Source organism: Typha latifolia, chromosome 2 (genome assembly GCF_019914945.1).
Source record: "Typha latifolia isolate L0001 chromosome 2, TyphaL0001v2, whole genome shotgun sequence".
NCBI classification, from domain to species: Eukaryota; Viridiplantae; Streptophyta; class Magnoliopsida; order Poales; family Typhaceae; genus Typha; species Typha latifolia.
Window position 1 is genome coordinate 16,447,513 of NC_133087.1, and position 24,861 is coordinate 16,472,373.

The 24,861-nt window shown below is 38.2% G+C and overlaps 3 protein-coding genes across 5 annotated transcripts; 2 read left to right on the forward strand and 1 right to left on the reverse strand.

The window, feature by feature from the left end:
- Positions 1-304: 304 nt before the first annotated feature.
- On the reverse strand, positions 305-16,955 carry LOC140781821 (uncharacterized). 2 transcript variants are annotated; one of them, XM_073128064.1, is made up of 13 exons: positions 15,909-16,955; positions 15,044-15,218; positions 13,642-13,725; positions 13,286-13,527; positions 12,961-13,189; positions 12,006-12,085; positions 11,841-11,925; positions 6,366-6,497; positions 6,149-6,262; positions 5,995-6,042; positions 2,322-2,406; positions 1,618-1,671; positions 305-841 (listed from the first exon to the last, which is right to left on the reverse strand). In XM_073128064.1, exons 1-13 carry the CDS (start codon positions 16,109-16,111, stop codon positions 732-734), a joined length of 1,641 nt encoding a protein of 546 aa, XP_072984165.1. In that variant the 5' UTR covers positions 16,112-16,955; the 3' UTR covers positions 305-731. The 2 variants fall into 2 exon arrangements, with proteins under 2 accessions (XP_072984165.1, XP_072984166.1); XM_073128065.1 differs by lacking the exon at positions 15,909-16,955 and adding an exon at positions 15,673-15,803.
- A 1,343-nt stretch (positions 16,956-18,298) lies between these two features.
- Positions 18,299-20,560, forward strand: LOC140781971 (subtilisin-like protease 4). The gene has a single exon (XM_073128285.1). The coding sequence runs from the start codon at positions 18,299-18,301 to the stop codon at positions 20,558-20,560; it is 2,262 nt and encodes a 753-aa protein (XP_072984386.1).
- Positions 20,561-21,004: 444 nt separating this feature from the next.
- LOC140781823 (probable inactive beta-glucosidase 14) lies at positions 21,005-24,251 on the forward strand. Of its 2 annotated transcripts, XM_073128066.1 has the most exons (12): positions 21,005-21,287; positions 21,390-21,456; positions 21,547-21,605; positions 21,702-21,777; positions 21,845-21,919; positions 22,003-22,090; positions 22,176-22,428; positions 22,529-22,644; positions 22,992-23,241; positions 23,380-23,482; positions 23,553-23,661; positions 23,782-24,251. In XM_073128066.1, exons 1-12 carry the CDS (start codon positions 21,165-21,167, stop codon positions 23,999-24,001), a joined length of 1,539 nt encoding a protein of 512 aa, XP_072984167.1. In that variant the 5' UTR covers positions 21,005-21,164; the 3' UTR covers positions 24,002-24,251. The 2 variants fall into 2 exon arrangements, with proteins under 2 accessions (XP_072984167.1, XP_072984168.1); XM_073128067.1 differs by lacking the exons at positions 21,005-21,287; positions 21,390-21,456 and having other exon boundaries at positions 21,548-21,605; positions 21,706-21,777.
- Positions 24,252-24,861: the final 610 nt, after the last annotated feature.

Here is a 24,861-nt window from a genome sequence, read left to right on the forward strand (position 1 = left end):
TCCGATTTCACCCCTACCCTGCTGTGATCTTTAGAAAATTTTAGGAAAAAGTTCTAGGAAAATTTTTATATTGGAATAAAATGAAAATGCTACTTTCTGCTTAATAATACTTTCTTTATGTCTTCCATTACAAGCATTCCCTAAGAAATGCTCCAATATGGACGTGCAAAACTTTCTGACATGGAGAGAGACTATTCATATATTGGAAATAGTTAATATGGACAGCAGAACCTCCCCCCACAAATCTATGGATTCTTCACTTATCATGTAAGATGAACGAAGTACAAGTTTGCAAAGACAAATATAATCAAATTTGAGATCACTTCACTTGAGAGTTCAACTTGAGTAGCAGATCCAAGTCTCTCAGCAATTGTAACCGCACGAGTACCAAAGTATAAATTTTACATACAACCAAAGATTGCAACATCAACAAAAAATGAAAAGGAAAGATTAAACTGAAGAAACGATAAATATCTGCTCTCACATGACTGAAAAGGCCCTGGGTCTTTTAAAAGAGCACAAGTGATTCTCAACCAAACTAAACCACTGGAAACTTTGATTCTTAGAAAATAAACATTACTATTTCATTGCATGACAGAGATCTCAACTCCTGTAAAACTGTTGCAGCAAGTACTGCTCTCTACAGCTCAAAAATATTTGTCCATCTGAATGGCCAGGCACATAGACGACTGCTAGAGTTCTTGATACACAAGGGGAACACACAACAGGGTCTATGAAGAGGATGAGCTCTGGCTTTTTGAAATTTCCAATCTTGAAGGCAAGAGATTGAGGAAGCTCCCATGAAGAGATTCATCAGATTGATCATCTTCTTCTTCAGATTCTAAAAAATTTCCACAAAGAGAAATGAGAAGCCAGCACCAAATGAAAATTATTATCTTTTGAGTTGCTTGAATAAAATTCTAAAAACAGTACTTCAAAGTGATAAGTATTGCAGAGACAATCTATTCTGGATCTCGAACAATCCTATTTTAAAAAAGTGTCAGTAGGTGTTGATAGATATTTCTTATCAAACCAGAGAAAAAAATGTTGATAGTTATCAGTGGTGTATCCTGAAATCAGGACATTGAAGCTTTTGGAACAGTAATTTTAATTTTCAAAGCATTTTACTCCTTAATCTTCCATGACCCATCAAATATGAAATTAACATTTGGTACAAACAGAAAATGATAGCGTGGGTGGAAATTCCACCATATTTACAGGGAAAGCTGTATCGAGCACCACATCATTGATTATGTCAAAGTTAAGGTACTTTCGATTGAAACAGACTTTTGAATGTTAACACAACAAGTGAACTTCGAGCAAGTATCAGAAAGTGGTAATTATGTGCATAAAACACTAACCAGATGTTCCTGTAGTTTCTTAAAAAACAGCTCAAGTGGGAAAAGGTGCTGTTTCATGAAATTTTGTCATTGCATGCATACAGACACTTGCATCTGAGCATATGAGAATGCACACAGATAACAAAACTGACACACTCAACTAATAAAGTACCATTTTAAGGTGCCTCAAATAGTTATGGCAGGTTTCTAAATAATTCCAAAGAATCTCAAAACGAAAGAGAAGAAAAAGTGACAGAAGAAGAATAGGAGATGGTACCAAAAAGAGACTTGATGGTGGGCCTCTTTGATTTGCTCTTCTTCTTCAACTCAGCTGCAAAGTAAATAAAAGAAGAGTAATCAATCAGATTGATAAGCAGGCAGATAAATAATAAAAATGATATGGGAATCCTAATGAATAGAATAGAGTAAGGCATGTCGAACAACTGGGCATGGTTAGAAAATTTCTGACAAACCCTTCAGTGTAGAGGATTACTATATCCTCGCTTTCCCCTGGTGTCTACTTGTCTATAAAAAATTTAAACTTGCGCTAGTCATCTGATTGATTGTATTGCTGGAAGACAGATATATTCCAGAATCCCCAAACTCTTATAAAGATTCTAAGCAATTAAAAGGCTGTGCTATTGAGTATTGACAACCTAACAGTCATAAAAATTTAGGAACATCAGATTCATGGATAGAATTGATTGCTGACTTTGTTCAATGTATTTCCAGATAATATTACCAATTAACCCAATTAATAGATCATAAGATCAATTTGGATACTAAACCCATCCTGGCAAAAACAAAATACAAATGGGATGAAACATCAAACAGATCAAAGATCGGAAACTACACACAAACCAAGATGCCACTAATAAATAATAATATTATTGATAGCTTGCATTCAGATATCATCTTATACTCTGCTTCTTAGAAGTAAATGCACAAATAAAGACAATATTTATGGGAAGTGTGAGTTACCTATACCAGGCACTTCAGGATCATTTATTATTTCGAAGTTTTTATATGTATATCCAACAAAATTTATATCCTTCGACGAAAGCATCTGCAGGGATCAGAAAAAGCTCAACATAGGCATTGTTAAGAATAATACCAATAGTATATATGATATTGATAGGCGACTATGGGAATAAGAAATTAGAGAAAATAAATCAATCTACATAAGTAGATATCTTTTTCTACAGTAACTTGAGAAAATAAATAAGTAGATCGCTTTTTCTATAGTAACTTGCTAGAGCATTTTTCTATAGTAACTTGCTAGAGCATTTTTCTATAGTAACTTGCTTAAAATTTCTCCAAAAAATTAAAATTGTATAGCACACTAAAATTTTCAGTTAGTTTCATATAGAGAAGTACAGGCTGCAATACATTTAGTCATCTAATAGTCCAAGAGGGGCAAATGAAGCAAATGGATTCAATTGTGGGATATCCTCCACTCTAAATCGCACTAGATTACTTGCCGAATAAAGAAACACAATTCACCCAACCCAATATGCTGTTGAAAGAATTCAAAGAAGATCCCCACAGAAACAGATATCTTACCACCAATAATATTTAGTTGTTCCAAGCATCAGAGAAACAAAAGAAAAGGATCCAATAGGTAATGAAGACATGAACAATAAAGATATGAAGACATAAGAAAGAGTGATCATTGCAAAACCAAGCAAAGGATAAAATAAATAAGTTAGTTCAAAACTCGGATAAAGATCTTATATTCGGTCCCAACTGGACAATCAAGCAAATGGCTTATGCTGACAACATAAGAAAAGTGATGGGAATAAGATTTTCAATTATTATTTCTTATTTTCGGATGTATTTTTATCAAAATACTATATTTGATTTTACAATGTCCGATTTGATTAAAACTCCAAAAAAAACTAGGAGATTTGATTGTTAATCTACTTTGAGGTAAATTTTGTTAGGACTTGATTGATTTTTAAGTCAAAAAGAGTCCAATTTTAAGTCTATATTAGATTAAGAAGCTCTAATTAAGATCAATTTATGATTTAATGTAATCTCCTCATCTCTATATATAGAGGTGATGAAAATTCCAAAAAAAAAAAGAGAAGAAAAAGAATATGAGAAACAATATTTTTATGGAAGATTCAATATTTATTCCTTTTCCCTTCTCCTCCCTCGTTTCCTCTATTTTGTAGTGGATATTTGTTTCCTTTGCATCCACAATCTAGGTGGATTTGATCTTCTTTCCCTCACAATTTGGCTGTTTATATTCCACCTTTTCTATCTATCTAGATATGCTAGTATGAAAAGGATACTTGGAGGCAAGTAAAGAGATTCATTAAGACCATATTTTTTTTCCTTGTGGGGGTGGATCTATGTACCTTCCTATCTTTTTTGTGTATCAATATATTTTCTCATCTCTAGGCCACATCAAAATGTCAATAATATATATATTCTTCTGCTTTGTCAAGATGCGAAAGGCTATTCTAGGTATCTATTTCTTAGTACCATAACCAAAATGAACTCCAACATCCAAACTCTTGACTCTCTTCCAAATTGATATTCCAATATCTTCTCATCATCTTTTCCCACACTTCCTTTTGTTTTTCCTTTCTTTCTTAATGATTAGCAAAGAGATGAGTTACTTTGAAATAAATAACTATTCTTATCACATATTGTCATATTGGTGTGTCGACTAGGCAAGGGTCGGTACATACAATGTCATGAAATTACTAGCACTGATACGTAGGGAAAATCTTAATACTCCTACATAGTCCATACTGATCTCGTACTAACCTATGCTAACCATGTGTCAACTTGTATCAACCCTGTGCAGCCTATGTCAATCACATGATGATCATATGATAAACTTTTGCATGCCATTTAGCAAGGAAGTATGGTTTACTAGATCTCCATATCAACGTTTAGTTCCGATGGAAGCTCACAAACTGAACCATGGATCGAAAAATTGGTCGATCCCGATCCAGGCCAAATCCTAGACAGTTAGTTGACTGAGATCGGGTGGGACTAGCATATCCTGATCGAGATCGACCAGTTTACGTCGACGTGATGTCCCCATCCCCATCACCTTACTCCTCTCTCTTTCTCTTCCCACTATAGTCATTGCTTCTCCAATGTAGAGATCTAACTTCGGCGAACTCTAGCAATGCTAATCCAACTCCAGCGTCCTCGGGTATGTGATCTTTTGTATCTTTTTCTATCCTATTCTTCTTCACTCTAGTTTTTTTTTCCTTTTTTTTCTTTTCAAATTTTCCTCTCTTCTTCTTCACTGCGGTAGAATTTTTCACGAGAGCTAATTCAATATTCATTAAAGTTTTGAGTAAGTACTTTTTTGTTTTTTAGGTTTCATGTGTGAGTAATTATTTTTGTCAAATTTTCTAAATTTTTAGAATTTTTTTTACTTTTTAAGATAATATTTAGAATTTTATGTATTCAAAAAATAGTTCGATTTGATTCGGGCGGTCGAAACATATTATTTTTTCAGGCGGTTGATCCTGATTCTAATCCCGAGTTTTCAAACCTTGGATTGATCATTAATGCACAACGCAAACCATATTCTTTTTACCTATTTTATTTATTCCTAATTGTCACATATAAACAAAAATAATTCCTTATAGGTAACTAATATCTCTTATATCTAACTTGATTAGAAATTCTTTTAATATCCAAATAGATTTTCTTACCTTGCCTTGATCAATGCTAACATTATAAAATCCCCCAATCTTCACCCCTCAAAAATGATTGGAATATAGCGCATTCAAAACTAAATAATCCTATGGTTGTTTTGTCATTCTCAATAATCCTTTTTGTTTGGAAGGCATTTAACAAACATTTAATCCTTAAAAAACAGATATATAAATCCATCATGAGAATGCTTGTTTAGAATACCGCCATGAATGACATGTCGGGTGGCAATTTTTCTGACAAAAGGCAACTCTTTGGCTGTGGCGAAACCCAGAAATTTACCCTTTTCGATAAAGTTAAGGATATTAAAATAGATGGGGTTCTAATACATAGACATATATTGTTGCACAAGTCTGTGTCCTAGTGTAAGAGGCTTCCAATATTCCAGTGGCTGGAAGGCAAGACTTAGACAGCCTCTCCTTCATGGCCAAACAGGATGTTTCTTTGTCTTGCTAGGTCATCAGGGCAGGTGCTCAAGTATTCATGCGGATTCATTTTCTAACCAAGTTCCACTACTATAGGTTCAACACAGCATGCACCATATGTAGAAACCAACATCTACTCTCTAAAAGACTAAAACTATCAAGTAGATATTACTTCCTTGATGATCTAATTCTGTCTTTTAAGTTCATTCATTATCCTCATGCACAATTAACAGCAATTGAGAACCAAACATTCTGTATTTCTACTCCTTTCTGAAACTATCAAATCAATTCACTTATCAATCCTCAAAATTGTGCATGCATATGAAAATTGAGAAGTTTTCTGCAAAATAGATAAGTATGTTCCATATTTGTCAACAAAAAATTTTTACTTCTCAGAGAGCAGCTCCTCTCATTTTTATCACGTATAAAAAAATTGATCAAAAAATAAAACAACTAAGACAACTATGATAAAAGGAAGGAAAGTCCTGAAGCTATACAGGTGAAAAGAAAACATGCAGAATAGCCTCAAGAAGATTATTTACCTTTCTCCAAGGGCCTGACCTTGAAGATGTCTGAATCTGGTCTCTAGACTGCAATCATACATAATTAAAAAAAGATAAGTAGGAGTATATTTAGTGACAGTGTGTCAGCAACAAGGGAGAAAAAAGTAGAAGACTATCTCACGAAAAAGGTTACCTCATCAAACTTCTCAAAGTTTTGGGTATCCAACTCATCTTTAACCTCTGGTACAAATGCAGCCTCCATTTGATATAATCTGTCCCACTCAGTTCCTCTAAACCAAGGGTGGGCCTAAAGTTGATTGAATAATTAATAATAAGATAAAGTTCCTCAATAAAAACCCAGTAATCTATTGCAAGAGGTTCAGAAGTAAAATCCATCTGGCATTAACAACCTTTATCTCATTGGCACCTTTAGTGCCAAGACGCTGGTCAACATTGCATAAGAGCCTACTGATGAGATCTTTTGCCTCTGTAGATAGTTTTGCTTCTTCAGGAAATTTCAAGTGTGTTCTCCAATTTACTATCTGTACAAGCCAATATTGCCTATGTTACTTTTTCATACTGGATGTCTCCTTGCAATACTATTAGGCAGAAAAAAGTCAAAAACAAGAAACTATTTATATAGCTAAATAACCTTCTTGAGCATTGAAAGAGAAAAGAATATGAATCAGGCGTCTAGATAAGCACATAATATGATTTCAAATGCTATAGGCTTCACAAAGAACTACATTAAGTTACAAAATAGGCGTAAGTGCGTAACAGACTAACAGTGAGACATAGTTAGAATTTTGTACTGACAATTCGTATATAAAGAAACCTATTTGGATGTATTTAAAATACTTTGTAAGAGCATGACTATAGAAGACTTAAATTTTTATATATCATACACTCAAATAAGTAAAAAATTTCTTCTGGATCATTAGAAAGGTGTTCAAATTTTTTCATGACGTTTTAGGCAGTACGAAAGCCATCTTAGAAGTATTCGAACAATTTCATATCGTTTGGAGTAGTACAAGGTTTGAGTTTTGGTTGTTCGAATGCCAAGGTTGAGAAGGTTTGAGTTTTGGTCAAGTGATTTTTTTGGTTTTTATTCTCTACACCTATATAAATCAAATAACCCTAGGTCATGGGTTAACGCTGAGAGTGATACGATTCGGACTTCACCGACGTCGTCTCGAGTTTGGATTTACTTTAGGATAAGATTGAGTTTTAGGATAAGATTGAGTTTTAGGATAAGATTGAGTTTTAGGATAAGATTGTGTTTTAGGATAAGATTGTGTTTTAGGATAAGATTGAGTTGTTGGTTAGCCTATAAAAGTATGTGTAGGGCAACCAAAATTAAAATTGAATATTGAGAATTGGGTTTGCCTTGCCTCCTTCATCTTCTTCGCTCTCGTTCCCTCAATCTCCCCGGCGACGCCGCTTCTAATCTCCCTCGACAGGCCAATCACCCTAGTCCCTTAGGAGTGGCCCTCTTCTCCCCCTTCTTCCAATTTATCCATCGCTATCCCTAACTTTTCCATCATCCATAACCCTTCCACCATCACTTTTACACCGGTGCCACCCCATCAACACCGGCCCTCCACAATCCACCATTACCCAGGATTTCGTGCCTTCATCCACGGAATCCAAAAACAGAGTATCCTGACGTTCGTCCACTAAACGAACGATATCTCGAGATCCCCAACTCCGATTCGCCTCAAACTAGATCCGTTGGAAAGCTCTTTTCCGGGCCTACATCATATCAAAATTTCACAGCGATCCAACGGTAGGATATTTCGGGATCTGATCTCAAAGTTCCGTGCAAGATCGTAATAATCTGGTATCAGGGCCATAGCACCAAAAGAGGGTTCGTATCAAGCTGGTATCGAGCCTATAGCCGAGGAAGGATCGTAACAATCTGGTATCGAGCCTATAGCCGAGGAAGGATCGTAACAACTGTATCGAGCCACCGTTCCTCGGACAAGCGCTTCCAATGACGACCACGAGATCCATGGCCGCACGGCGTGATGATGAAGAAGAGATTCTCCCAATAGAGGAGGAAGAGACGATTGCGGGGACTTCCACCGCGGAACCATCCGATCTAATCGGAATACGGAAGAGCCTAGCGTTCTATCCATGTTGGGGTCTATTTCAGAGCGAGATGGCCATCAACCACCGATGATGATGGAGATGATGCAGAACTACGGGCGCCAAGGGAAGCAATGTCTAACGGGAAGGCACCATCGACCCCACGACGCGAGTCCACCCCCTTGAATCAATCCTCACCGGTTCAGCCTTTGCAACCACAAGAGCCGCTGCTACCACCACCCCATGGGCAGAGGCAAGCAAGGATGGTTACACCAGGACCGATTTGCGGGTGAACCCATCCGACGAGCGAATCACCATGGAGACCACATTGGAGATCAAGATCCATGGGCGGGCCGATACGATCCGGAACCACGACGAGTTGATCTAAACCGAAGGAGGGATCATCAACCCTTCATGGTGCATCCTCCGCCGGTTAGACAAGGAGTTGGGCATGATCCGAACGAGACAACGGCATTCGTGGACAAGTCGTGCGTCTCGAATTCCCCAAGTTCAAAGGTGGCGATCCAATTGATTGGTTGTATAGGGCGGAGCAATTCTTTGCATACCAAGGTACGGCGGAAGAATACAAGGTGACGCTTGCAAGCTTCCACCTTGAGGATGCGGCGCTTCATTGGTTTCGATCAGCCAATGCCATTGAGGCCATCGAAACTTGGGCTGAATTTTGCGCCGATATCACACGGCGATTTGGAGTATCGGGCTATGAAGACTTTGATGCTCTCCTCTCAAAGACGGTTCGAAGACCACGGTTGGGTCATACCAAGAAGAATTTGAGAGGATTAGTAGCCGATGTCATCCACCATGGACGGATCAGCAACTTCGCAGCACCTTCATCTCCGGGCTGCGGGGTGACATACAAGCCGATGTGAGGGCTTTAAGGCCTAGAACCTTAAAGGAGGCCTTCCAAGATGCGGTGCTTATGGAAGATAAGCATAGGGCCATGAAGATACACTTGAAGCGAGTTGGACAAGCCAAGGAAGCCGCAATCAAGCTCTACCAAACATAGCGGCAGGAAACACTAGCGGAGTACCAAGAGCACTGCACGCATTGATACCTCCTCGAGCACCCTTGAAGCTATCCCAAGATGTGAAGTACGCACCTAGAGGTCCGGGCGAGCACTCACACCCGCCCAAGTAGAAGAAAGAAGAGCCAAGGGCTTATGCTTCCGTTGTGATGAGAAGTTTGTACCGGGGCATCGTTGTGCTAAACCGATGGGATCGGTGATGCTCATCGATGGATTGGAGGAAGCGGAGGATGAGCTTGCAACAAAGAAAGCGCAGATGTGGCTGGACATCGAGGAGAAGAAGTTGAGGAGCAAAACGTGGAGGACGTTATAGCTGAAATCTCCCTCCACGCCTATTCGGGGACGGCGGCACCAAAGACATTGCGGGTGAACGGAGTAGTCAAGAAGACCACGGTGAGAATCTTGATTGACACCGGGTCCACCCACAACTTCATTGACAAGAGGCTCCTTAGGAAGATTGGGCTCGAGTCGGAACCCACGGAAGGGTTCGATGTGACGATTGGAGATGGCACCACCTTGCGAGCAGATTTTATTTGTGGAGGTGTGGTATTGAAGGTGCAAGGCCAAAGTTTCACATTGGATCTTTATCCATTGGCCTTGCGAGGAGCCGATATTGTTTTGGGAACTCAATGGCTTCAAAGCTTGGGGCCCGTAACATTTGATTTCTCAAACCTCACACCGACCTTTCGGAGGAATGGAAGAAAGGTACCGCTGGATGGAAATCAACCGCGGCAAGGACCAACATTGCAACCACTTGTAGGCTTTCCTAGTGCGGGGGACCGAGCTCTACTATTGCAAATGGCTGTTCTCGAACCGAGATACAAGTGAACTCGCCTCCTTCTCAAAGACAAAACCGCATGAAGCAAACGCATGACAAAGCGGACGTGAGCGAGAATTTGAGGTGGATCAATTGGTGTTCGTTCGAGCTCAACCGTATCGACAATCCACATTGAGGCCAATTTTGAACCAAAAGTTGGGATACAAGTACTATGGTCCGTACCGAGTGCTACAACGAATCGGTCCAAAAGAGCTTACCGATTGGACCTACCGAAGGAACCAGGATACATCCCGTCTTCCATGTCTCGGCATTGAAGGCCCGGATCGGGCCTAACCATGTAGTGGGTTCGACCTTACCCGAACCAATGGAGGAAGATGGCTCCAATGAGCCGGTTCGAGTCCTAAGTCGTAGGAGAAGACGCCAAGGATCCAGATTAGGGCGAAGTGCTGATTGAGTGGGTGGGCAAACCTGCGACGAGTCTACATGGGAGCTAGAGACAGACATCATGGATCGCTTCCCAAATTTCAAACCTTGAGGACAAGGTTGCGGAAGCGTGGTGGATTGATACGATTCGGACTTCACCGACGTCGTCTCGAGTTTGGATTTACTTTAGGATAAGATTGAGTTTTAGGATAAGATTGAGTTTTAGGATAAGATTGTGTTTTAGGATAAGATTGAGTTTTAGGATAAGATTGAGTTTTAGGATAAGATTGTGTTTTAGGATAAGATTGAGTTGTTGGTTAGCCTATAAAAGTATGTGTAGGGCAACCAAAATTAAAATTGAATTTTGAGAATTGAGTTTGTCTTGCCTCCTTCATCTTCTTCGCTCTCGTTCCCTCAATCTCCCCGGCGACGCCGCTTCTAATCTCCCTCGACAGGCCAATCACCCTAGTCCCTTAGGAGTGGCCCTCTTCTCCCCCTTCTTCTAATTTATCCATCGCTATCCCTAACTTTTCCATCATCCATAACCCTTCCACCATCACTTTTACACCGGTGCCACCCCATCAACACCGGCCCTCCACAATCCACCATTACCCAGGATTTCGTGCCTTCATCCACGGAATCCAAAAACAGAGTATCCTGACGTTCGTCCACTAAACGAACGATATCTCGAGATCCCCAACTCCGATTCGCCTCAAACTAGATCCGTTGGAAAGCTCTTTTCCGGGCCTACATCATATCAAAATTTCACAGCGATCCAACGGTAGGATATTTCGGGATCTGATCTCAAAGTTCCGTGCAAGATCGTAATAATCTGGTATCATGGCCATAGCACCAAAAGAGGGTTCGTATCAAGCTGGTATCAGAGCCTATAGCCGAGGAAGGATCGTAACAATCTGGTATCAGAGCCTATAGCCGAGGAAGGATCGTAACAGAGAGATTATTCTTTACAGCCCTAAAGAGATTTATTTAAACATTCTTAGAGATCAAAGAATATTAGGGTTGATTGTTGTTGTGCTACTTTCTTTCTTGGAGTAAGTTATTGTCTTGAAGGTCATTAAGACAGGACATCCAATCTTGAAGGTCATTGAGATCGATTGATGAACCACTTGAAGTAATTCATTGCAAATTCTAGAGATAAAAAAAACTTCAGATAGAGCTATGTGATTCAACAAGCGGTCTATTAGTGGTTCTTGCATTTGCAACATTTAGTAATGGTTGATTTGATCTTAGGAAAAAGATCTGTGGTTTTTACCTGTGATTTTTACAGGGTTTTCCACATAAAAAATCTTGTGGTGTTTGCCATTTTTGACTTGCTTTATATTTTTTATTATTTGCATAATATTGAATGTTCACAGTAAGCATTCATCTCCTAAATTAAGGTTAGCATAAATTTCACAAATATTTGATGCTAAAAATAAATAATTTAGATTGATTATATAAGCCAAAATTGGAAACCCGAGCTCCTTCATATTCATATATATATATATATATATATATATATATATATTCAGAATTTCAGATGATCATTTTTACCTTCCTGCATGTCGCCATTGGTTCATCTGAATAAAATGGAGGATAACCCACAAGCATTTCATACATTATAGCTCCAAGTGACCACCTATAAGAAGAAAAAGCATTACTTCTACCATACAAAGTACGATAATCTAGCTGCATAGGAAACAACATAAAAGAAATTACCAATCACATTCCATCCCATAACCCTTTTTCAGCAAAACTTCTGGAGCAATATAATCAGGTGTGCCAACAGTAGAGTATGCCTGCAGATATCCAAAACTTAATATAGAAAAGGCAGACTAAGCAGAAGTACATGTATACCTGGTTAAAATATCTCCAAAAGCTGTAAAATTTACATTTATGTGAAGATTCAGGAAAATATTACTCTTCCATGATGAGGCTAGATGGAAAACTACATATGTTTTCACATTTTATAGCTAATTGTTACCAATTAACATGATGTTGAGCAAGTTCTAGTAACAGTGTATATTAAAAGAGGGTCTAGAGACTCCAGACTGCCAAATACAATGATTTGATCTAGGATACAGATCTGCATACCAGAACACCTTACATTTCTTGGGGATTTATTTATGTGTCACTAGTATCTCGTTTCCTTCTTCTTCAGAAGCACAGATCACACATCACATTCAAATTTATTTGGCAATATTCTCACTTTCTCAGCCAAGCAAAGGGCCATGCTATCATCTCACTATTTCTAAAAAGCAGTCAATTAATCTTTTTCTCCTACTTGTTAAACTTCCCACCACAATCGAATAACTCCAACTAATTGTATACATTATGTCATGCATTTGGTATAATAAAACCATCTACAGGATTAGCAATTTTCAATTGTTGCTACTCAGAATGGCCAACTTGCCACACATTCTTCTTGTTTCGACCGAAAATTGTCAGTGCCATGGCATGGGGGTGCATCAGCAAGTGGCTGGAGAAGGCATAGCCTTCAACACCTATGCAAGTCGGCCAATCCCGATGCCTAACCTGCCAATGACATGTTACTTGTGCAATGCTGGCATTTTCCAATTTCAACAAGTATAAAATACCATGAGTCCATGACTGAGCCAAAATCCAAAACAAATACCAAGGAAACAAATCTAATGACATGACAAAATGTACTTACCAATGTTCTTCTATTCCTTTGCCAGTGCTCCAGTTGTTCTTGTTGTGTGCGCTTCGGTAATGATGGACGGCCATCACTTTGTAAAGACCCACTATAATTCTTTCCATGTGCCATGTCCTTTTCATGTAAGTTGGGAAAACTACGGCAATCTAGTGGTTTACATAGTCCAAAATCTGACAATTTCAGGTGACCATATCTGTCTAGTAACAGATTATCAGGCTTGATATCTCTGAACAACAAAGAAGTAGAACTTTACTGTGCTGAAAAATCCAAAATGAAAAATGAGGCTCTGAAAAGCCAAAACACATTTGCAACCTCAACAAACCTGTGAATGTAGTTGTGTTTATGGATCGATTCTATGGCCAGAACTGTCTCAGCAACATAGAATCTTGCTTCATCCTCAGTTAATGTATCCTTCCTCATAAGCAATGTCATCATGTCTCCACCAGGTAGATATTCCATGATAAGGTATAAGTATTCATTATCTTGGAAGGAACAATAGAGCTTCACTATACAGTTACTATCAACCTCAGCAAGAAGATTCCTTTCTGCCTTAACATGCTCTACCTAGACAAATTCCAATTCAAGACTATAAAACTGACCAGAAGTAAGACACACACACCAAATAGACTTGTAACCTAACAAAGCACCCCCATGTTTTGCAATTCAAATATGTAATACCTGTCCTCGACGTAGCATTTCTGACTTCCTAAGTTTCTTCATTGCATAGACATGACCAGTGGTCTTTTCCCTGCAAACTCTGACCTGAAGTATCAAATCGAATATTAGCTATAAGCAAAAAAAGATATTTCTGATTAATATAATTGATACAGAAAAAGGTAAAATTATTGAGACTATGGAAGTTAAGTGCCTGGATACAAAAGAAAGGACTTAGGTTTCATCTTGCAAATTTGCAATACAAAATCATAAGCCATCAAAAAGAAAAAGGAAATCTTCCCACAAGGAAACAGTCAGAAAAATTGACATCAGAATTTATCTGTCTTACAGACTGTTGATCTCATCTAATAAGCAGGAAGTCTGGAAAAATGTCAAAATGTTTATTCTGCTGTATATTCAAGCTTAAGATTTATTAGTAGTATGGTAACTTATCTCGACAAAATTCATCAGTACAACTTTAACAATTCCAAGTACAAACTGCAAACAAAGAATTACTATCAAACAAAGAAACAGCTAACATGCACAAAAGGAAAACCCAGTGCTGGCTCTCATCAATGCGAGATTGGAATAGGAAAGATGTATACAACCCTACTCCATTTCTAATGAAACTGTTCCTATAACCTGAACTTGGGTGGACAGAGGCAGGCCTCACCATCGGCCAAGTGAAACCCTTAAACAAATAAGATAAATAATGCTCTTACTTGCCAATAAAGTGCAGCTAGGTTCTGCTTGCAACTCAAGGGAAGGAACATCTTTGAAAGAAATTCCTGCATACATAGAATTCTATATTTCTAAGTGCTCCCTTTTAATAGGTTCCGACCCGATGGAGCACTATCAAGCAATACCACAAGATAATGGTTAAAAACTTAAAATAAAGAAGAAAACAAACCCTAGCCCCCTGACTAGACTTGAGAGAGAAGAGATAAGACTAGTCAGCTAAGGAAAGAAAACAAGTCAAAACCTAATCAAACACGAAACTAAACCAAATTGCATCCGTCGGGTGTTCGAACGGCTTGAGTGACGTTCGAACACACTGGAAATTTCCCCAGGCAAACCGGACTTGCATTTGAATGGAAGGAAGGTCGTTCGAATGCTTCCAATGCCCTTTTTGCTCTCAGGAGCTGGCGTTCGAACGCCATGGAAGGCTGTTCAAACGCACAGCCTAAGATTCGTCCATTTCGACAAATCTTCTCCTCCCGCAGCCAGACATTGTCTCCTTTGATACATAGAATGAATAGAGTGATTAGACCTCCATTCCTATCACCTTTATTCATCTAATCTACTAGTATTCATCTTAGCAACCTTACAAAAGAAACAGGAGAATGACCAGCTTCATGGCCACAACACAATTGGAAAAAACATGTAGTACATGGTTGAAAGCTCATAAACTAGCACAGAAACAGACCTCACCAAATGCACCCTTTCCTATCATTGTTAGCAATTCAAAATCATCAACCCCCATTTTATGTCTCTGAAGACGCATGTATTCTGTTTCCTTCTTTTCCAAGTGTTTTAAAATATTATTCTGCTCTTCTTCAGACACATCAGCATCTGCAAGCTTCCTCTCCAAACTGTAACGCCTGTAGCAAGCAATAATCATTGGTTAAAGAACGAGAAGAAACTACAATGAAATTCGATAAATAAGTGAACAGACAACTTTCCCCAAGTACTCTAACATTGCACCAACAATCCGATTACTCTATGACTCGTCTGCTGCAATCCTTTTTCTTTTGTAAATAAAAAGTAATATTTGTCTCAAAATGAATATGTATGTAGCAGAAAGCATGCAAAGTGTCATTTTACCATTTATATTCATTTCACTCATTTGCTTATGGAATTAAGAAACAATCCTATTATCCTATACAGCATATATGATGTATAACACATTAATTCTTTATACATTATCAATGGGAAAAAAATTGAGATAACTGAATGTGATTGCGGGAACATTAAATAACAAATTATCTTAAATATTACAATATAAATGAGATATAAAGAAAGAGAAATTGCATGCCATGAAAAAGTTAACCTCACCATCTTCAGTGTTTCACTTTTCCAAGCACATTGACATAAGAAGCAATTGAACATATATCAATCTAGTAAATCACACAAGCTGATTATTCCCTTTCCACAATTACAGTTCCTCAAATTAATAAGTACCTATAACCTAAAAAGAACAAGACAGAAATATAGGCTTTACCGATGAATTGTATTTATCAAAAGATATGTAAGGAACAGAAAACAAGGAAATAATATTATAGCAGCAATACCGCTCCTTACGCTCCTGCAAGTTCTTCATCTGCTCTTTGTAGTGATTTTCTATATACTGCTTTGCAGCCGCAACTCTTTGCTTGGTTGCATTTGAAGGAGCATCCTCACTCCCTTCCTTCCCACTGGGCGGCATATCCTTCTTCCTAATTGCAGATTTTTCTCTAGGCTGGAATTTATTGAACCAACTCCTTGCAGAATCCATCAGTCCCCACAAGAATATCAACCCGAATTTTTATCCACCTTGAAGGAAAAAAAAAAAAGAACCGTTCTCTTTCCTAATACCCTCTATCAAGAATTCTGTATTTTTTTTTTCAATATATACATATAAGTATGTCAATAACTCTGCATCAACCTTCAATGGTAAGCATGGTGACGAAGAAATTACCAGCTGGAGTATTTACAGAAGAAGAAAACCGAGCTCAATTCTCCCCCCTTAATATATAAAGAAAGGAAATTTAATTTAACCCCACAAAAAAAAAAGAAAAAAAAAAGATGATGCATATGTGTCAAACATCAACATCTAGTTTCGATCTCCTCATATCAAGCAAATCAAGAATCGATCTTTATTGCAGATTCCACGACCAGCGGAGCAAAGAGCGCTCAAAATTCTCAAAACGACACCATAACCACCAAATCACCAATACCAATGCCTACCAAGAACACCAACACCGTGACCAAACCCACATCAGAAAAGGAAACACCGCCAACCCACCCGAATCAACCAATCCATCTCGACGCACCCACTCCAACTCAAAATCACTCCGGAAAGAACTCACGAAACCCCAATCCGATGACAATGCCTCCCGACCAGAACGAGGACCGCGAGGTGGGACAAGAAAGGAGCCCTAAATTCGGGGGAGATCGCAGAAAAAGCGGGGTCTAAAAAAGGAAAAGGGGATAGGATTAGGGCAAATGCCACCTAAATCGGAGGGTGCTTCGGTTTACCGCTCAAGGAGGGCGTGGAGAAGACTCCTCGGACATCGCCATTCCCGCTCCATCGAAACAACGGCCTCTTGAGCGCTTCCCACCTGACGGTTACCGGATTCGCTATTTTTTATGAATTTTAAAAGTAATTAAAATAAATAAATAAAAGGTTAAAATGTAGACCAGATCCCCTGGTTTTCTTTTTCTTTTTTTATTTATTTATTTTTCATCTGAAAGAAAAGTTTATTTTTCTTCAATAAACCACCTACATTTAAAAGTTTAAAAATATTTTTGATTTTCAGATGGTCAATTTTTAACATAATATTGCTAACAAAATATTGTTGAAGTTAACAAACATATGCAAATATGTAATAAACCCTTCTTTCTTAAAGTTTAAAATGTCAAAGATTTATCAATGATTTTTACCTCGCATAGAATAAATATTTTTTTGTTGTAATATAATATTAGATAAAATATTGGTTAATAGGTTTTTTTTTAATCTAAGTTCAATTTTAATTATAATTAGTTAGATATAACTAATGAAATGGTATTCTTAGAATGAATAATATTATAACACTTTATAAATATTTTACAAAATAAAATGAAATAATTCAACTTCTCTCTTTATCTCATAGTCATCACTATCAACGAATAACATAATACTATATCAAAAATATTTCTAATAGGCATAACATTATTCCTTTAAATTGCACAAAGATTTCGATAAGAGTTATAATATTTTTAATAATATAGTCAGAATTATAATATTTTAAAACTCAGCACTTTTTTTTTTATAATTTGCCAATCATAATAAGATTAGAATAAAAATGAGCTAATTCGTGAAAATCAAATAAAGCACCACATAAAATATATGCTAATATATCAATTGTGTGCTTCTAATGATTCCAATCACATTCACTTAAATATTATGGTCCTTCGTGTATTCAAAAATATAATCAAGGTTATTAAATGCGCTAAAGTTTCGAGATTAATTTAACTTTTATTGAATAATTGTGGATATTGCCCAAAAAAAATTCTCAATAAATATAGCCTAAAGTATACACCAACTACCAAGTGGTATATATATATATTATTATTATTTTCTTTGCTATGGGAATGTGCAGAAACGTGCCAGAAAAAATAAATGTTGAACTGAAATTAGTAGCAACGTGGTGGGATGTCATGTTTGGGAGATAACTTTATCTACCCGAATCCGATATGCATATATGGATCGTAGCCCAATTAATGCAGGCCCATTATATGATTCTTAGTGCGTCTATTATTCAAGCTAGTTTTAAATATATATTTTCCTTCATAGGATTCCATGTACAACAAATAAGTACAACAAATAAGTACTATGTCAATCATCAAGGTATTATATCCCTGTGGTGCAAATAATTGGAATAGTACATCTCATTACCTTCTCTCTTTAACTTAGCATCAAACCACTCATCTATTGATGACCATGGAGAAGTTCTTAGTTCCATCCTCTCTGTTCCTTTCCTTGTACTTACAAACTCTTCTCATTGCCATCCATTGCCATGGCAATGCTGATGCAGGCCAAATCCAGACCTACATAGTCCATGTACAACGGCGCAGTGATAGTATTAAGTTGTTCTCAGGCATAGACATTGAGAACTGGCACAAGTCCTTCTTGCCAAACACCACACTAGACTCCGGCGAGCCGCGGCTGGTGTACTCTTACCGGGACGCAATCGGAGGATTTGCGGCGAAGCTCACCGCCGACGAAGTTACGGCGATGCGGTCGTCGGAAGGCTTCGTCGCGGCCCGGCCCGATGAGAGAATCCAATTGGCCACAACCTACACTCCTGGCTTCTTGGGCCTGAGCAAATTGGACCATGGGATCTGGCATGAGTCAGTCTATGGGACTGGAGTCATTGTTGGGGTCATAGACAGTGGCATTGCACTTAGCCACATTTCCTTCAGTGATGCCTCTATGCCAACCCCTCCTGCCAAATGGAAAGGCCAATGTGGCTTCCTTAACGTGTCATTGTGCAACAACAAGATCATCGGTGCGGCGGCATTTGACGGCGGCCGGCGACCGGTGCTGGCGGTCGTTGAAGACGACAGTAACGGCCACGGTACTCATGTTGCGGCGACGGTGGCGGGACGTCCCACTGCTGATGCCAATGTGCTGGGCAATGCCAAGGGCATAGCATCAGGAATTGCACCAAAAGCCCACCTAGCTATCTACAAAGTTTGTTCCAGAGATGGTTGCAATATTAGTGATATCCTAGCAGGAATAGACCAAGCCATCAATGATGGAGTGGATATTCTCTCAATTTCTATAGCCAGTAATCACGCTAGGCCATTCTATGATGATCCAATTGCCATAGGATCACTCTCTGCAGTCAAGAAGGGAATTGTTGCATGTCTACCTTCAGGTAATTCTGGGCCATATAGAAGCATTATATATAATGATGCCCCGTGGATCGTCACCGTCGGCGCTAGCTCCACCGATCGACGGATAAGTGCCACGGTGCAGTTAGGCGGCGCAATGGCAGTCAACGGAGAATCTACCGCCGGATCGACGGATTTCAATCCGACATTTTTACCGATTTTTTTCGCAGGATATAAAGGCTGCAAAAGAGGCACATTTGATGGCATTAATGTAGAGGGAAAGATTGTTGTATGTGTAGGTGGATTTGGCAAGAGCACAGACATGGCAAGGCTAGTTAAGGAGGCTAAAGGAGCTGCTATGATAGTGTTAAATCCTTATGAGTTAGGTCGCACTACATTTGCTGAGGTAGATGTGATTCCAGTAGTCCATTTGAGCCATAAGAATGCACTCAAGCTTATGTCCTACTTAGAAGTGACTGCATCCCCCAGGGCAAAAGTCATAGCCCATGGCACACAGTTCGGTGCCCGGCCGGCTCCGGCGGTGGCCGCCTTTTCGTCGCGGGGGCCGAGCTTGATCAATGGTGGCATCCTGAAGCCAGATGTGATTGCACCTGGTGAGAATATAGCAGCAGCCTGGCCACTTGAGTCTAGTTCTAATTCATCAGACATAGCTTTCAACTTCTTAACTGGCACATCCATAGCCACTGCTCACGTCTCTGGCGTCGTGGCTTTGCTCAAAGCCACTCATCCACATTGGTCACCAGCTGCAATGAGATCTGCAATCTTAACAACTGCTGATAGACTAGACCTTGATGGGCTGCCAATTTCCGACGAGCAACACGGCGAATTTGCAAGTGTTTTCGCAACCGGCGCCGGCGTAGTGAATCCAGTACTAGCTAGCAATCCAGGACTGATCTATGAACTGCATTACTATGACTACATCCATTACCTTTGTGGGCTAAACTACACTGATGAACAAGTTACAGTCCTCGCCCGCCGTCGCACCGATTGCTCAAGAACGCGAAAAATTTACGCCCATCAATTGAATTATCCATCAATTTCAGCATCTTTAGACATCAACAACATTGAGAAGAATATTACTAGGCATGTAACGAATGTAGGGGAAGCTAAATCCAGATACATGGTAACAGTGGAGGAACCATATGGAGTACAAGTAGATGTTTTCCCAAACAAGCTTACATTTTCCAAGCTAAATCAAAGGAAAAGGTTTCACGTTAAATTGAGGATCAAAGATGTGAATTTGATGAAAGACAAAGTTTCAGAAGGGCAATTATGGTGGATCTCAGAGAAGCACAATGTGAGGAGTCCCATATGCATCACCTTCACATATAGTTTGGTCTCCTAAATAGATTTATTATATCACTCGTTGCTCTTTAGGAAATTTATGCCTCATCTCTTACATGTACATAGAAAAGCTGCAAATTATTTAGTTTTTATTCCTTAATTATGGTTTCCGTGGGCCAAGTAAAATTTAGTTTTATTCTTTAAGATATTAAAAAGTAAAATGTGAGGATTGAGTGATAAAGATTCGTATAATAAATCTGTAAATCATCCCGCTCACCAACTATTTGATTGACAGGGATAGTGGGTATATTTAATGCCAATAAACTCCTGCTCTAATTTTCCCTTTTGTTGAAAAGTCAGATGTTGAAGTCGCCATCACAACCCCAAAAAAACCAATTCAATCAATAATTCAACTCCTCTTTTCTACAATTGAGACTGTATAAATTCTCACTATCTTATCTGAAAACGAGAAAAAGGGTAGAATATAGAGGAGATAATTTTCTAAGCCGTATTGTTGGAGCAAATTCATCCAAGTCAGCAATAACATATCATAAAAGTAGGAAAAGAAAGAGAAAAATTGAAGCAATCTATGCACAGTGTTATAGATATAATGATAGTTTTCTTCTCCTTAATTTATACACCGAAGTATTGGAAAGGTGGGAGTAATGGAGAGGAAGAAGGCTTTGGCAATGGCTTCAATCCTTCAGCTTCTCTCCTTGGTTTCATGCCTCGATAGAAGCCAATTCCCTCCAAATTTCCTATTTGGGACTGCAACTTCATCTTATCAGGTAACTTTTCATCAATTTTTTCATGCAATTTTATCCAATTTATGTCTTTTAGAACAATCAAAAGCTTCAAAATCTGTTTAAATTCAATCTTTCTTTACTCAGATTGAAGGTGCTTATTTAGAAGATAACAAAGGTCCAAGTAATTGGGATATTTTTACTCACACAGAAGGTAATTAACACACACACACACACACACACATATATATCCTATATAGTTTATCTTATCAGAGAAGACTTAGCTTTATCTGCTCTATATCAGGGAAAATTAGAGATGGGAGCAATGCTGATACCTCTGATGACCATTATCATCGCTACATGGTACTTGATAAAAAAAAAAACATTACACTTCTAACCTGATAAAAGATTTAATCGTTGATGTATATAATCTTCGAACTTCGAAAAAATTTTGGGCAGGAAGACATTGAATTAATGCACTCTCTGGGTGTCAACTCTTACAGATTCTCCATATCCTGGTCAAGAATTCTCCCAAGTGAGTTTCCGGCATCTCGTTAAAATCTATGTCTCTTTGTTACTAAACAAATTCGTTTCATACGTAGGTGGTCGATTTGGAGATGTTAATCCAAAGGGTATAGCATTTTATAGCAGCCTTATTGATGCTCTCTTGCTCAAAGGTACTTGCTTTTGCTTTCTACTGTTATTTGCAGAATTGTGGATCTTACGCGTGTTTAAGTTTCAATCTTGATACTTGGAGCAGGAATACAACCGTTTGTTACGTTGAATCATTTTGATTTTCCATACTACTTAGAAGATCGATATGGTGCATGGTTGAGTCCAGAGATACAGTATGTCCTTTTTTTCACCATCCTGATTTCATTAGAAATAAGTAGTTTTTCTTTTAAATCATCTTAGCTTTTCTATATTTTCCAGGAAAGATTTTGGATATTTTGCAGAAGTATGTTTCAAGGCATTTGGCGATAGAGTGAAGTTCTGGACCACATTTAATGAGCCAAACCTGTACACCAAATTTGCTTATCTAACTGGAACCTATCCTCCAAGTCGTTGTTCCAAACCATTTGGTAATTGCCATTCTGGAGATTCTACATCGGAACCATATATTGTAGCAAATAATATTATACTATCACATGCAACTGCTGTCGACATATACAGGAGAGGTTATCAGGTATTCAGTGCTAATGTTATGGTCATTCGTAAAGAAATGGAGTACTTTCTGAAACAATTTTATCATCTGTAGTATTCTTATACTTATCTTTCTTAAAAAGGTCAAACAAGGCGGTTCTATCGGTATTGTGGTCAGCATGTCATGGTTTGAGCCATTAAGGAATATCACAGCAGATCGATTAGCAGTTCTACGAACTTTAGCTTTCGAAGTTGCATGGTAAATAATTTATCTCCTAAGAAAGAATAAAGATCATGCATACTTCTGAATGAATTCTCTCTCAATTCTAGCAGTGTGAAAATTTCTTGTTTGTACTGTCTTAGTAAAAAAATTCACCTGTTCCCTGGATTGGATTTGTGTAGTGCATTGTTTTGTATGGTAAAAGAAGCATTTGATTCTGCTTGTTTTGCTATCCATATTATGTTCATACTAGTTTCAAACATTTTGGTGCTAATTTTTGTTGACCTAATTTATCTGTTTCTATCTAGCAAGTGACAATGAAATTCAAAAATGTCCTTTATTCCTGTTTTCTGACTTTCTGTTTTAAATGTTTCTACCTGACGAAGGATTCTGGATCCTATAATTCTTGGTGATTACCCTCTTGAGATGCGCAAGATCTTAGCTTCACGGTTACCGACATTTTCACCTGAAGAGAAGAAATTGCTGCAAAACAAACTGGACTTCATTGGAATCAATCACTACTCAACTTGTTACATTAAGGATTGCATGTTTTCCTCATGTGAATTGGATCGTTACTATGGTAATTCACTAGTCTTATCTACTGGAAAAAGGAACGGCTCACTGATAGGAAATATGGTAAGAATCTGAACGTTATAAGCCTCATAGAATGAGTTCTTTGACATCACTTTGCAAGTAAGATTGCAGCATAAAACTCTTCAATTGCTTTCTGTAACTCTGCATAAAAACTAACACTCATTGCACTCACCATTGCAGACTGCAATGCCAAATATCTACGTAGTTCCAGACGGCATCGAGAAGGTGGTCATGTACATCAAGGATAGATATAACAATATACCAATGTATATTACGGAGAATGGTAAGAAAACAGATGAACCAAGTTTAGGCTCTGGAACTTGTAAATTTCATTCTCATTCCCTTCTTTGCAGGTTATGCACAACACAGCAGTGATAGCTCATCTGTCAGTGACTTTGTCAACGACGTCGAAAGGGTGAAATATATCCATGACTATCTTACTTCCTTGTCCTTGGCCATAAGGTAACTTATAAAAAGGATGTTAGAAAATAACCTTTTATTTGTTAACCACTGTTAATTTTCGATCGACAAAATTATTTGGAGAAGTATATAGTTTGTTAATTGTATGGTTTACTGATGTAGGAAAGGAGGTGATGTGAGGGGTTACTTTGTATGGTCTCTCATTGATAATTTTGAATGGGCATTTGGCTACACCATGAGATTTGGACTTCATCATGTGGACTTCAAGACAGAAGAGAGAACTCCAAAGCTGTCTGCCAAATGGTACAGGAATTTTCTCAAAGGTTCAAATCTACTACTAAACAAGAATGACGACTTGGATCCACAAGACTTAGCTTACTAGATGGAGATCCAAGTGGAGCTACTACTAGTCTGATGCAGGAAAAAGTTTACTTGTAGATTAAAAATTTCAACGTACTTCTCTTCTGCAATCAATCTTCTAATTTTCCTACGTCTAGCATTACTTTTTAAGAAGGTGCTATTTTATTTGTATAATTTAATAAAATAAGACACTGGATAAATGGCTAGTAATCTAGCATTACCTTTGTTCTCTCCAAATGTAACGGAGGAAATCCAAACTGTTTATTTTTCTCTGTTGACTTGGGTATATTTTTTGATGTGCAGACTAAACTTAGAGACCAAAAACTCCCATCTTTCCTGGACAATACAATTCATAAGTTGCCAATTTCGACAACTTGGAGGGCCTAAATGGCCCACAGACAACTGCTGGATTGATATAATATATGAACTGGATCAAGGAGAAGATTCTTGAGGACATAAGCAAGTAAATACTACTTGTTTAAGCTCTATATCATTCCTTCCCATCACCCACTGGCTAAGTTCCTAAAGCGTCTTTTCGAATTATACACACACAAAGTTCCTAATTCCTATAATGCACCAATCATCTGGAGGATAAGCTAGAAACGGATGAGGATAACTGGGATATACCTTTTCTGCTATCCCAGAACTCAGTTGAAATCTTTGGCCTTGCACTCAACTTTTACATTTATTGAACTGCCGTTGTGGTATAAATTAGAGAATCCAAACGGCGACCACTTCATTGATTTTGATAATTAAAAATTCGATGGAGCAAAACGTCGAACAGTTCGCAGACGTACTGTCCGCATCTAACCACTGTTGGTTGGCATCTCAACCTGGAACGTAAAAGAAAATTTATTCGAAAACGAGTGATAATAAGGTGTT